Here is a 13760-nt window from a genome sequence, read left to right on the forward strand (position 1 = left end):
TATTTGATATTAAATGCATGAAGGATGATCGAGAGCCTTGACCAATGTGTTAGGTGTATGTTAGGATATTTTACTGTTTTATTCGTTTTTTAATATTTGATATTATTAAAGTGGGCTTGGTTTATGGCCCGTTCCCACCCCATGATATGTATCTCTTATGTGCCATGGCTATTTAAATGTAATTATTAGAAATAGTGGGAGATCAAGACTGGAAGATGGTGGGCCCGATGAACGAGATGAAGACATGTAAAATATTGGAAGCTCTTGTAATAGTTGCATTTGCATCCCTGCATTCACCTAGGTTTTGGACCTGTATCCATGTTTGGCTCACATGGATCTAATAGTGTTGGCGATCGATCATCCTTATTTATTGTTGAATGTCATATTATGATATATGTGATATATAGTAGTATGCATGTATGTATATTATTATATAATATAGTTGCATGAATCCGGCAAACATACAAACTAATGGCACGCGATTTTTAAATTAAAATGATGAGACTATTTTAAAATTAAAATCCCTCATTTTGAATAAGATTCAAAATTTATATCAAACCGAAAAAGTAAAAATTAAAGGAGTTTAATTTTTCCTTGCCTTCCATCAACTGTGGTTGCATGTTGATCGCTACCCGCGGACAGTGTCTGGCTCATATTATTGGGGAGGCCTGTACGCCGGAAAGCTGTGACTTCCACCGGACATATGATGTGAATTGAGTGGAACTCCCATGACTTCGGCTCATATTATTGGGGGAACTCATGGCGATCGTCTACTACAATTCAATATTGACGGGTTGGTTTGACACGCGAAAATAAACGACGTCATATTATTGGGTCCTTATTAAACGTGAGGCAAAACACGCGGAGGTTGCATAGGGATGCAATTGGACTCTACCTTTTAGAAATTATAATTGGCTGATATTATTCGGGATTATAATTGGCTAATTGGACTCTACGTGTCTACTAAGGAAATAAAATTTCCCTTTTTCATCAGAGGGTGGTGGAAATGTCAAAATAGTAGGAGGGTAATTTATAAAATGAAATCCATATTTTATATCTTAAAATTATTTTAAAATAATCAGAAACTATTATTCTGTTTCCGTATCAGTATATTTTCGATTACGTCACGTAATAAATTTTTATTATTAACAAGTTAATCGAATCTAATTTTCAAGACTGGTTGGGAAAATTGTTCTGAATTCAGATAAAATGGCATACACACTAATATCAGTCCTGTTGAACTGACACAGCATGCAAGATGGTAGGACCATAGTATGCAAGTTAAAGTGTAACATGCTCGGTTTTACGTCAAATGAACTGTAGGGACAGTAGGAAATTTCGAATGCTGCTAACATTCGAATGCACGTGCAAGAGTTGCATGGTGCATGAAACTATGCATACCACTTTCAAGGAGCTCATGACTACATGCATGCAAGACAGGGCTTTGGACCATGAGCATGGTGTACATATGACTGGGCTTATTAAGAATGTGATGGGCCTGGAATATGTGATTCCTAATGAGTTACTAGATAACATCAATTTGTTGTCTTTCTCATCCTCATTTGACGGATTATGGTGAACTTCAATTTGAATAAGATAGATGAGAGCCTTGAAGAGCTAGTCAATACGCTTATAACTTATGAGATCACCATAAAATAGGAAATTATTGTTTTTCTAATGGGCCTCTCGTCAGACGAAAAATGTCCCACAGGGTAAGGGAAAGAAATGTCCTGCCCCTCACAAGAAAAACAATCCCAATAAGAGGCAAACTCTGAAGGACACTTAAAGGGCCTACAAATCCCGATAAGTCAAAACATATTTATTTCACTGCAAGAAGTCCGGAAATAAGAAATTATATTCGCCAGAAATGTTTTGGAAATGATAAGTGAATGTCCAAGTAAACACGATTTCAACAACAAACAAAAGAAAGTCAGATGATCCAAATCCCGCAAAAATATGGCACGCTAGACTATGTCACATTTCCCAAAGAAGGATGCACAAACTAGTGGGAGAAGACATGTTTGATTTGTCGGACATAAATTCTCTACTTGCTTGTAAAACCTGTCTGAAAAGAAAATGACAAAGACTCCATTTGATGGAAACGTGGAACGTGCGTATGGTCTACTGGATTTGATCCACACAGACGTTTGTGGCATGCTAAGTGTTAGCACAAAATATGGGCAATCATACTTCATTACCTTTACTGATGACCATTCGAGGTATTGGTATGTTTATTTGATGAAACACAAATCTGAAGCATTTGAATGGTTCAAAGAATTCAGATTTGAAGTAGAAAAACCAGCTAGAAAGAAGTATTAAGACATTTCGATCTGATCGAAGTTGAGAATACTTGAGTGCTGAATTTTTGGGTTATATAAAAGAGAATGAGATTCTCTCACAGTGTACTCCACCAACAACACCACATTTAGATGGTGTTTCTGAACGTCGTGAGTGAACCTTGTTGGACATGGTTCGATCTATGATGGGATTAACTGAATTGCATACTTCGTTTTGGGGCTTTGCGCTTGAAACTGCGGCAATGTTGTTGAAAAACTCCCAAATATTCTTACGAGAGAATATGGGGATGTCCAGCTTACGTGAAGCAGATAGTGGGAGACAAATTGGATAGTAGATCCACTTTGTTCTACTTTGTAGGATATCCAAAGAATTCTGTTGGATATTATTTCTATCATCCCAATGAAGCAAAAGTTTTTGTTTCAAGAAATGTCACCTTTTTGGAAAAGAAATTTCTATTAGATAGAAAAAGGCAAGATAATAGAAATTGAAGAAATTCAAGATACTCCCTCAACTATAATAGTTGAACCTAATCTCAAACAACCAGTAGTTGAAGTACAAGCTCCTAGGAGGTCTGATAGTGTTATTAGACCACCTGCTAGATATATGCTTCTTCATGAACAAGACCATGATGAGTCTTGTGTTGGATATGATCCAATGAATTTTAAGGAAGCAATATCTGATACTGATTCAACCAAATTGCTTGAAGCCATGCAGTCAAAAATGGACTCTATGTATTCAAACCAAGTCTGGAAATTGGTGGATCAACCTGAGGGAATCGTTCATATAGGTGCAAATGGATCTACAAAAGAAAGCTTGGGGTGAATGGGAAGGTAGTGACCTTCAAAACAAGGCTGGTTGCAAAAGATTATGCTCAAAGGCAAGGAGTTGACTATGAGGAAAACTTTCACCAGTTGCTATGTTTAAATCCATTAGATTACTACTAGCCATAGCATCATGGTATGACTACGAGATATGACAAATGGATGTAAAGACTGCATTCCTCAATGGAGACATCAAAAAGGAAATTTATATGTCTCAACCTGAGTGATACACATCAGTAGGAAGTAAGCATAAGGTATGCAAACTTCAGAGATCAATATATGATCTCAAGCAGGAGTCAAGGAGTTGGAACCTCAGATTTGATAGACTATCAAAGAGTTTGCTTTTGCTAAGAATCCTGAGGAACCATGTGTGTACAAGAAAATTAGTGGGAGTGCAGTGACATTCTTAGTACTTTACGTTGATGATATACTGCTCATTGGGAATGATGTCGGATTACTGCAATCAACTAAAGTATGGTTAGCCAGTAAATTCTCCATGAAAGACATGGGTGAAACATCCTACGTATTGGGAATACAAATCTATAGAGATAGATCAAAGAGGATGCTCGGACTCACCCAAGCCACCTATATCGATACCTTTATAAAGCGATTCTCTATGGAAGAGTCCAAGAGAAGATATTTACCAATGTGTCATGGTATTACTCTATCTAAAGCTATGTGTACCAAAACTGATGAAGAGATAGCGATGATAACACGTATTCCATATGTGTCAGCTATTGGTAGTATCATGTATGGTATGATATCGACAAGTCCTGATGTTGCTTACGCTTTGAGTGTTACCAGCAGATATCATGAGAACCCTGGTCCAATGCATTGGAAAACCGTGAAAGATATTCTTAAGTACTTGAGAAGAACTAAGAACTTGTTCATGATCTAAGGGGGTGGAGAATCAAAATTGGAAGGCTACACTTATTCTAGCTTCCAATATGACGTAGATGATTCGAAATCGACCTCTGGCTTTGTATTCATTCTATATGGTGTGGCTGTCTTTTGGAAAGGTTCCAAGCAAGACACCATTGCGGATTCCACCACTGAAGCTGAATACATTGTTGCATCTGATGCAGCCAAAGAGGTAGTTTGGATGAGGAATTTTGTCCAAGAGTTGGGCGTTATTCCTAATAGAGTTGATCCAGTCCCGTCGTACTGTGACAACACTGGTGTCATTGCGCAAGCAAAGGAACCAAGGTCTCAGCAGCGATCCAAACATGTACTGAGGAAGTTCCACATCATACGGGAGATAGTGGGAAGAGGAGACATATCAGTTGAAAAAGTCTGCAGATAATGTTGCTGATCCACTTACAAAGCCCTTGCCAGGACCATTGTTTGAAAAGTATAGCGAAGCAATGGGATTAAGGGTAGCTGGCTCTAGGGCAAGTGGGAGATTGTTAGAGTAGATGCCCTGCAAGCCAACGGTTGGCTAGGGAATTTATTGACTCAAGTGAAATAAACAATCTTTATTTTAATATAATTTAACTTTTTATGGTCTTGTTATACTTTATCTGTATACCCATGCAAACAGCATAAATAAAGTCCTTGATTATGCTTTAATACAAATGAATCGTAATTCGATGTTGAAACTCATTTGTAAACACTGCATATTCTAAATTCGTTCCTAGTCGATTCAGCCGCCTAAAACAGGGATAAAAGCCGCTTGAGCTCGAGACTAGCATCTGTGATGTTGTGTACTGCGTTTCTTGGTAAGGACATGGAGATGTCCAAACATGCAGATGGGTAGTCATATGATGATTATACCGAACAACCCTCCCTCGGACTTTCCAAGTGGTTATCATTCATCGAGAGGATAAGTCCGTGGTTATGATTGTACACCATTAGTCCTTACGACCCGGGACAACACTGAGGCTCTATATGCTAGGGATGTTCTTTGACTCGTTTACCGGCTCCAGGAGAGTCATCAGGTGGAGAGGTTGGGTACAGTTGCGACACATATAGGAGCCAGTGCATTGTAGTCGGGGATTCACCGCTCACCTGCGGGTGTGGATATCCTATGTGATCTAATGAAATTATAGTGCGTGGAATCTCTGGCCAGGGTATGAGATGTACGTTAGAGAAGGAGTTCTCCAACCGTACATGCGATGCCAGTATTTATAGTTATCACATAGTTATCGAACTAATATGCAACCGTCGATGAACCAATGGTTGAAGATTCGATCGGGATATATGAGATGAAGGGACCGTACTGTACATTAATCAAAATCGACTGGTTCTTGCAGGCACTATCAGTGATACCTAGGGGATAATGGGGCGATGCTACTAGACGCTCATACCATGATCCGATGGGTGCAATCAGAAATGAGTTCTGACATTCTTGATCAAGGTGTTGATGAAAAGAATGAGGCTAACTAGGGTAAGCGCGAATAAAGGATTATGTCCTGAATCACAAAGAGTTGTGAACACACGGCTAGCTGTATCCCTGAACCATTGAGGGTCACACAAGTACTGGATTGTTTGTTCTCGTTGAGAGAATAAATTCAAGGAGTTGAATTTATATTATGATATAGTAAATTCAAGGAGTTGAATTTATGATAATTAAATTTTGAGAAAATAAATTCAAGTAGTTGAATTTATAAGATAATAAATTCAAGAAGTTGAATTTATGAAATTTGGAGAGAATAAATTCAAGGAGTTGAATTTATAAAATTCGATAATTTAATTATTAAACTCAAAAGTTGAGTTTATTAAATATTAAATTTTGGAGGTGATAAATTCAAGGAGTTGAATTTATAATTTAAATATTAAATTCAAATGTTGAATTTATAATAGATTTAATTTATTAAGCTCAAAAGTTGAGTTTATTAAATATTAAATTGAGAGTATGTTTGATGGACTTGTAGGAGTACAAGTCCAACATATTAAATAATTAAAGTTATTAATGGACTTTGATTAATTAATTAAACTAGTTGGACTAGACCAATTAATTAATCAAGCCCATTAATTTTAATTATGGCATTTATGTCAAAGCTATTGTTTTTTTAAAAAAATGACCTAGCCTCCTCCTCTCCAATAGTGACTCACGAAGATGGCATCTAAAATTCTCAAAATTTTGGCCACTTTTCAAGTGAAAGAGATTTTGAGACATCTCTCAAATTTTTAATCTCCAACGTAAAAACTTATTTCAAATATTCTAGTGTTATTTGAAAGAGGAACAAATCTTCTAGTAGTGGACCGAATTACAAGAATCGAAGAAAGTTCGTAGGGATTCATCAAGAGCTAATTCGTTCATACCGGATTAGTTGGAGCCAAGTGATTTAATTCAAAAAGGTGTAATCTTTAACATCCTATGAATGTTTCTGTTAAAATCATACCAGCGTCCAAAGCAAAAAATATTTTGATTGTCAAAATAAATAAAAATTTTAAACTTCCGCTGCGTTTGGGCGTGTAGAAAACCCAGATCCAACAAGGGTTATGTAAGATAGGATAGATTGTCCTTAACTATGCATTTCTCATTAACCTACCATACTTTCTTCCAAAGAAAATAGCACAAATCCCCTTTCATGTATTGTTATATTCGTCTTCTAATAAACGAGTACGGATCCACCCAAACCCCGGAATGTCACTGGCTGCTTTGGGCAAAAAACAACATTACCTTTTTCCACCAATCAAACCAACACCAAAGGACAATGCTCACTTCAAAAATGAAAAAAACAATTGATTATATTCACACAAAGGAAGAAAGCAAACAAAATTTGCAATTAGATAAGGCAAAATGGTGCCAGATTTTGATTTACAATTAAAAACATGCAACTTACCAGATCACGACAATCCCTCTCACTTGTAAAAATTTGCAGCCATCTTGATTGAACTCAGATGATATTTTGTGGATCCACCCTACATTCATATTGTAAGAGTCAATTACAACAAGGGTAAAAGAGAATTGCTAACGATGGGGCGGGCCAAGGGATGAAATATGTGAAATGCAACCTGCATTAAACAATCAAATTACAATAGCCTCAAGACAGTTAAAACTCAAATAAATTGCTCAATAAAACATGTAGATGCACAAGTATGTAACATGTGGGAAAACTTCACAGACAGATTTAACATAAAAATAATCTAGTGTCACCATAAGAACCCCTTTTGAATTTTAACCCTTGAGTGGCCCCATGGTTCCCGTAAATAAATCTCCATTTAACAGCACACTTAATTGTCCAAGCAATGAAGCAATACAAGCACCAATGTGCACAAGCAGACCTTCCTTACCAAAGGCCAGGCCACCTCCCACTGAACCTATGCTTCCAAAAATCTGAAAATATAACAGAGGCTTCGACCCTCACAACACCATTACAAATAATACAGAACAGAGAACATATATATGGCACCAGACCTTTCCAACTAAGGTTCTGAACAAAAGAATACCATGGGTGTCAATTCCTATGAAATTAGATAGATATCAGTATCAGTTCAAAATATGCAAACAAACGAACCACCCAAATTACCAATTCAACTCAAAAGGAAATAGCTACATAAGACTTGCCATTTAAATAGCCCTTAATTTCAGGAATTCCTGACCCAGCAGCTGCTGGCGCAAAAAGCGTAATGATGTATAGTTGTATACAGAAGATAACACTAGAGCCAAGTTTATCAACATATTGACTAAAAATCCGGCAAATTAAGACTTTTGAATTATATTGAATGTCAATGAGTACTTCCATCCAGCAAAATTCTCCACAGATATGTTGATGAAAACAGCAGCTAAACCAGTGCCTACATCCAATCAAAAGCAATCAAGAACTCAATTTGACTCCAAGTATTTGATGGTTAAGTGGTGGGTTTGGAGAGGGATTATATACTGGGTTTGAAGTAGGGCCAAAATGCATAAAAGATGACAGATCATCCAAATTCAGTTGACAAAATAGTTCATGGACAAATTGGAGAATTTCCATTGCAGGAAATACCCGTCATAAGTCTGTTAGTTTGTCAGGAACCAAATGCTGAAGAATCACAAATATAAAAGCAAATTCATATGGTGATACATACAGATACCCACTCAACAAACAAGAAATTTCAAAAGTTCAATGAACTTCATCTTTACGCAAGAAGTTCTTTGCAAATAGGAATATGTCATAATTTCCAGATTGAAAAGAATTGGTTGAATATAGATGGAAGAAGGTCCATACCCTTGGGCAAAGAACAAACATAAACATAATTGTGCTGAAGAATTGTATGAAGCAAGAACTAGAGGTCATAGTTGTCAAAAGCGCGAGGCGCAAAAAAGCGCTCAAGTGTCCTGGGGCTTCAAGCGCAAAGCGAAGCGCACGCTTTACGGAAAAAAGCGCAATAAAAAAATTTTTATCAAAAAAATCAAAATAAAATAAAGAATATTTGAAAATGTGATAGATGAAATATCAAATGTCATTATATTCATAATCTTCATCTTCCAAATCTACGTCGCGTCACAATAAACAAAACATTAAAAATAAAATAAAAAGTCTTTCAAATTGTGATAGATGAATTATCAAATGTCATTATAATCGTCATCTTCATCTTCCAAATCTACGTCATCAGCCCAATCACTTGATTTGTATCCATCGGTATCTTCTTTTTCTTCAGTTTCAACATCAATGTTGATCTCTTCTTCATCCACTTCATCCACAAGACTAGTTCGAGCTGAAGATTGCTTTCTTTTTGCTGAAGTGGATGATGACGCTCCTTTTGAAGTAGATGCATTTCGAGATCGAAAGTCATATGCACTTTCACCAACCCCAACCGCTTGTGCTACATCACTCCAACGCAAATCATCATCTTCAAAGACCAAATCGTTATCATCATTCTCATTATCACTGTCATCCAACTTTCCCAACAACCATTCGTTACTATCATCTATTTGTGACAAAGAAATAGGATCAATCTTATCTCGCATGGTATATCTTCGCCTCAACGTTCTGTTGTATTTGATATATACCAAATCATTCAATCGTTGTTGAGACAACCTATTTCTTTTTTTAGAATGTATCTGCCAAAAAAATAGAAACTAAGAAGTTAGGTTCATACTCCATAATATAAAATTTAATATGTAAATAAACTTCTAAATTACATGTTCAAATACCCTCCAATTACATTCACAACCTGAAGAAGAGCATGTGAGGTACAAAATCTTCATTGCAAATGTTTTTAATTCAGGTGTTGATGCACCATAAGAATACCACCAATCAGCTTGAAAGTTGAAACACAAAAAAATATAAGATTAAATTTATTATCATTCAAAGTTTGTATATATACTATAACTAATGTTTGGGAAATAAATTAATATTGCAATAAATATTATTTACCTGGTGAATTTGAAGCTCTTTGTCTAATAGCCATGTGTAACCCAAAAAGTCCTTTTGCTTTTTTGTATTTATCCAATTGAGTTGTAAACTTATCTTGTAAATCATCACCTCGCACCAATCTAGCTATGCATTTGTACAGATCCTCCAACACTTCTTCATCATTTTCTATGTCAGGATTTGAGTAAAAAAACTCAGGGTTTAAGAAATATCCAGCCGCATGCAAAGGATGATGGAGTTGAACGTTCCATCTTTTGTCGATGATTTCAAAAATACCACGATATTTCTCTTCATTATTATTAAACTATGCAGCGATAGCTTCTTTGGCTCTGTCCATTGCCTCATAGATGTTACCCATTGGGGACCTTTTTTCACCGTCTACTAGCCGCAATACTTTCAGCAATGGGCCGCCAACTTTTAATGCAAAAACTGTAGTTTTCCAAAAAAAAAAGGCATCAATATCACTTCTGCAACACATTTTCCAGCCTTCTCTCTAGTATATCGACTTTTTTCCCACTCTTCAGATGTAAACATCTTTCTAAGATTTGCTTGTTGAACTTGAAACCGCTTTAAAGTCAAAAAAGCAGTTGCGAAACGAGTCTTTGCAGTTCTTACCATGTCTCTCTGTCCAGTAAACTCCCTCATCATGCTCAACAATTGTGGTCTATTGTAAATATAAACATTCACCATCAATGCCCGTTCATGCAATTTTTCGAGGTTAGAAATTTTGAATATTTCCTCAAGCATCAAATCTAAGCAAGGAGCTGCGCATGGAGTCCAATTCAAGTGTGGAAAATTGTTTTCCAAAAGACGACCTGAAAATATGAAGTAAATTTACTGTAAAAATTGAAAAATCGGATTTTTAATTCAATTTGCAATTTAAAATATTACCTGCTCTAACATTGCAGCTTGCGTTATCTGTTACAACCTGAACCACATTCTGTTCTCCAATTCGATTCACAAATTTAGAAAGTAACTTATATATCTTATCAGCATTATGAGAATAACTTGGAGCATCCACCGATTCAACAAATATGCTTCCTTTAGGACCATTTACCAAAAAATTTATAAGAGTTCTACTTTTTTTATCCGTCCACCCATCTCCCATGATTGTACAACCATGCCTAGCATGTTCTTCTTCGTGTGATTTGAGAAGCAGGTTCGTATTTGCCAACTCCTTCTTCAAATACTTAACTCTTACTTCATGATAGGATGGAGGTTTCATTCTCACTACAAAGTCCCAATATCATCAATAAAAGGTTGCAAAGAATCATATTTAACAGCATTAAAACGAATTCCGGCATCATACATTCACCTAGCAAATTTCTGAACTGCATCTTCTCTTAATTTCTTTTTATTTTCATCATATTGACCTTTATTTTTAGCACGTATCTGTTTGACAATTTCTTCAACATCTTTCGCAAAATAAAGATCAATAGGCCCTGCTTGTTTACACTTTTTTACCCAGCATCGTAGGGCCGGAGGACATTGGTCATTTCCCTTTCATTTTAGTTTGAATATCATCCTCATCCTCATCTTCTTCCAAATCAACAATATCATCTAAATGTGGAATATCATCCATTTGATTTTTCAAAACACTCTTTTTTGCATTGAACCCTTTAGTTTCTTCTTTAACATGCTCCGGACATTCCGGACAAGCTTTCACATTTCTATTGCCCCCAACTAAATGTAACTTGTGCCGATAAATCCCACCATTTGTTATTTTACCATAAAAAGAACAACATAAAATATTTGGATTTTTAGGATCCGGAAGTGTTGCATAATTCCAAGCATTGTCCTTTCGATTTGATGGAATTGTTGTGTTTGACATTTTAAATACTGAAATATAAAAACAAATAAACTATTATATTATTAAAAATAAAAAACACAATTTGTAATTTTAAAAAAAACTTCCTACAATTAGGGTTTAGTGGTTTACCAACTGATTAGCAAATGAGAAGGGGCGGCACGGCGGCGGAGCGGCGACGGCGGAGTGGCGGCGGCGACAAGGCAAGGGCAGAGAAGACTCACGCACAAATGCTACAGTGGACTTAGCAGAGGTAGACAATGTACGTAACATAGGGATTTTAATATAAATGGGCTGGGCTTACCTTTGAAGCTGGACTTGGGCTAAATTTGACTTGGAAAAAATTAAAAAACAAAAGTGGGCTGAAGCGCAATTGGATTGCTCAGAAATTGTAATGCCCGGAAATTTAATCCGAGTAATCTGTAATTATTGATTTATAATTTGATATGATTACGAAAGGATTAATCGGGACACAAAATGAGATTTTACGCGACGGGTGTAATGCTTGGACAGAACTAGTGGCGCCCGAGCGGTAGAAAATGACCGCTCGAGCGCCAATGTTCAAAAAGGTATTGTTCGGGCAGAGAAGGTGGCGCCCGGGCGGTAGTTTTTGACCGCCCGAGCGCCAAGAATGTTGGTGCGAGACAAAACCTCCCGCGCCCGGGCGGTAGGTTTTAACCGCCCGAGCGCCGAGCTCGCGCCCGAGCGGTAGATTTCCACCGCTCGAGCGCGAGACGTGTTTGGCCAAGGACGCGCCAAGTGCCGAGATGCATGCGTGAGTTGTGTATATATATATATACACATGCATTTCATTTTCCGGGAAAAGAAAAGGGAAAGCCGAGAGAAGTTTAGCCTCTTGTGATTCCAATTCCGACTGTGTAAAATCCGTCCGTCTGATTTTGATTCCGACTTCGGTATCGAGTTCCTAGCGACGTAGGCTACAACTTGACACAGATTGTGAGTTCAGGACTTCGACTGAGCCGGAAACCGACGAAAGAAAGACAGATTGTGAGTTCAGGACTTCGACTGAGCCGGAAACCAACGAAAGAAAGGTATAAGTCAATGTGGTATTGGGAGATGGACTTGAGTCGGTTTGGACTTGGGTTTCCCTAAATCACATACTTTACTTTATTGCATTGATATTTGCATTGAATTGATGATATACTTGTTCTCTTGATTTTAGATGACAGGTATTAGACGATTTATCTTGTGACAGAAGTGCCGGATAGTGGTGGTATCGCCACGGCACATTGCACGATGTCTCAAGATAGGATATTAAAGATAGAACTGCAGTCCATGACGGATAGGTCAGGACACCGGATGTTTGGTTATATCGAGTAATAGAAAATGGGAATTCGTCTATTACGGAATTCGATATAGGAATACCAGGATATTGGTTATATCGAGTAATAGGAATACGGCTCCTTCTATTACGGAATTCGATATAGGAATACCACATCTGGAAACCGGGATCCCTAGACTAGGATTGAGTCTAGTCTGAATTGTAGAATTGTAATTATGTTTCAGATTTGACACCTACAGCAATGGAGAAATTGTTGAAAAGATTTCAGTCATTTCATCCACCGACTTTGAAAGGTACGGAAAACTCCGTGGAATGTGAAAGTTGGTTGGACGATATTGAATCGTTGTTTGACTCTTTGGAGTATACTAAGGAAAAGAGGGTGAAACTGATAATACACCAGTTGCATGATGTTGCTAAACACTGGTGGATCACGACTAGAAGGGCATTGGAACAACGAGGTACGGCCATTACCTGGAATGTGTTTAAGACTTAATTTTAGCTACGGTTCTTTCCAGTTTCTTATAGGAAGGACAAAGGAGCGGAATTTGCAAACTTGAAACAAGGCCAGTTAAACATTGAGTACTATGTGGCTAAGTTTTCGACATTGCTTCGATTTGCTCCTCATGTGGCTGGGAGTGATGAGGCCGTTGCAGACCAGTTTATAAATGGCCTAAATCCTGAAATTTTTACTTTGGTGAACACCGGGAGGCCCAGTAATTTCACCGATGCCCTGAACAGAGCCAAGGGAGCCGAGGCAGGCCTGATGAGGCAGAGAGAGGCTTCGTTCGTGCTTCCAGTACAGGGACAACAACCACCTCCTGGATTTGAAGGTGGTAGCAGCAATAGCAGGAAGAGAGATTTCTTGAAGGCTAGAGGGAAGCAATTCAAGAAATCTGGTACTAGTTCGTCCAGTTCGAGTGGCTCTAGACAGATTAGTCAGGGCCAGAGCTATACGGGACCGTACTGTGGTACTTGTGGAGGGAGGCATTCCACAGATCAGTGGCGAGGAGTGGTTGGCAGCTGTCGTATTTGTGGACAGCAAGGACATTTTGCTCTAGTGTGTCCCCAGAGGAGTGCCCAGGGATCACAAGCAGCTGAGTCATCGGGATCAGTAGCTCAGGTAGGTAGACGACCGTCTGCCGTGCATACTTTTCAGCCAGTACCGTCTACTTTGTCACAGCAGAGGCCAGGAGGGGGCCAGACCGCGAGCCAGCCTCCTAGACAGC

General features: G+C 37.9%; 3 protein-coding genes across 3 annotated transcripts in view; all 3 read right to left on the reverse strand.

Annotated features, from left to right (window-relative positions):
• The window catches only part of LOC140833166 (chloride channel protein CLC-d-like), a 127227-nt gene extending 118887 nt beyond the window's left edge, over nucleotides 1–8340 (reverse strand). The window contains exons 1-4 of the mRNA XM_073197634.1: nucleotides 8276–8340; nucleotides 7633–7862; nucleotides 7483–7529; nucleotides 6908–7401 (exon numbers count right to left, since the gene is read on the reverse strand). Coding sequence (XP_073053735.1) covers nucleotides 6908–6996 — 89 coding nt within the window. The 5' untranslated portion in view covers nucleotides 6997–7401; nucleotides 7483–7529; nucleotides 7633–7862; nucleotides 8276–8340. The remainder of the gene's footprint in view (nucleotides 1–6907; nucleotides 7402–7482; nucleotides 7530–7632; nucleotides 7863–8275) is intronic.
• Nucleotides 8341–8574: 234 nt separating this feature from the next.
• Nucleotides 8575–9332, reverse strand: LOC140833167 (uncharacterized). The gene is made up of 2 exons (XM_073197639.1): nucleotides 9193–9332; nucleotides 8575–9111 (listed from the first exon to the last, which is right to left on the reverse strand). The coding sequence occupies exons 1-2, from the start codon at nucleotides 9256–9258 to the stop codon at nucleotides 8614–8616; spliced, it is 564 nt and encodes a 187-aa protein (XP_073053740.1). The 5' UTR covers nucleotides 9259–9332; the 3' UTR covers nucleotides 8575–8613.
• Nucleotides 9333–9602: 270 nt separating this feature from the next.
• LOC140833164 (uncharacterized) lies at nucleotides 9603–11583 on the reverse strand. Its single transcript, XM_073197633.1, has 2 exons — nucleotides 10316–11583; nucleotides 9603–10239 (listed from the first exon to the last, which is right to left on the reverse strand). The coding sequence occupies exons 1-2, from the start codon at nucleotides 10647–10649 to the stop codon at nucleotides 9842–9844; spliced, it is 732 nt and encodes a 243-aa protein (XP_073053734.1). The 5' UTR covers nucleotides 10650–11583; the 3' UTR covers nucleotides 9603–9841.
• Between the last annotated feature and the right edge of the window lie 2177 nt (nucleotides 11584–13760).

The sequence above is a fragment of the Primulina eburnea genome, chromosome 5 (genome assembly GCF_022965805.1).
Source record: "Primulina eburnea isolate SZY01 chromosome 5, ASM2296580v1, whole genome shotgun sequence".
NCBI lineage: Eukaryota > Viridiplantae > Streptophyta > Magnoliopsida > Lamiales > Gesneriaceae > Primulina > Primulina eburnea.

What these genes read in the sequence shown, in the direction of transcription:
- LOC140833167 (XM_073197639.1), bottom strand. Translation starts at nt 9,258, where the DNA reads ATGAAGATTTTGTACCTCACATGCTCTTCTTCAGGTTGTGAATGTAAT. An exon ending in ATTGGAGGGTATTTGAACAT is followed by an intron (nt 9,112 to 9,192) that starts GTAATTTAGAAG and finishes TTTTTTTGGCAG; the next exon opens with ATACATTCTAAAAAAAGAAA.
- LOC140833164 (XM_073197633.1), bottom strand. Translation starts at nt 10,649, where the DNA reads ATGAAACCTCCATCCTATCATGAAGTAAGAGTTAAGTATTTGAAGAAG. An exon ending in AAGCTGCAATGTTAGAGCAG is followed by an intron (nt 10,240 to 10,315) that starts GTAATATTTTAA and finishes TCATATTTTCAG; the next exon opens with GTCGTCTTTTGGAAAACAAT.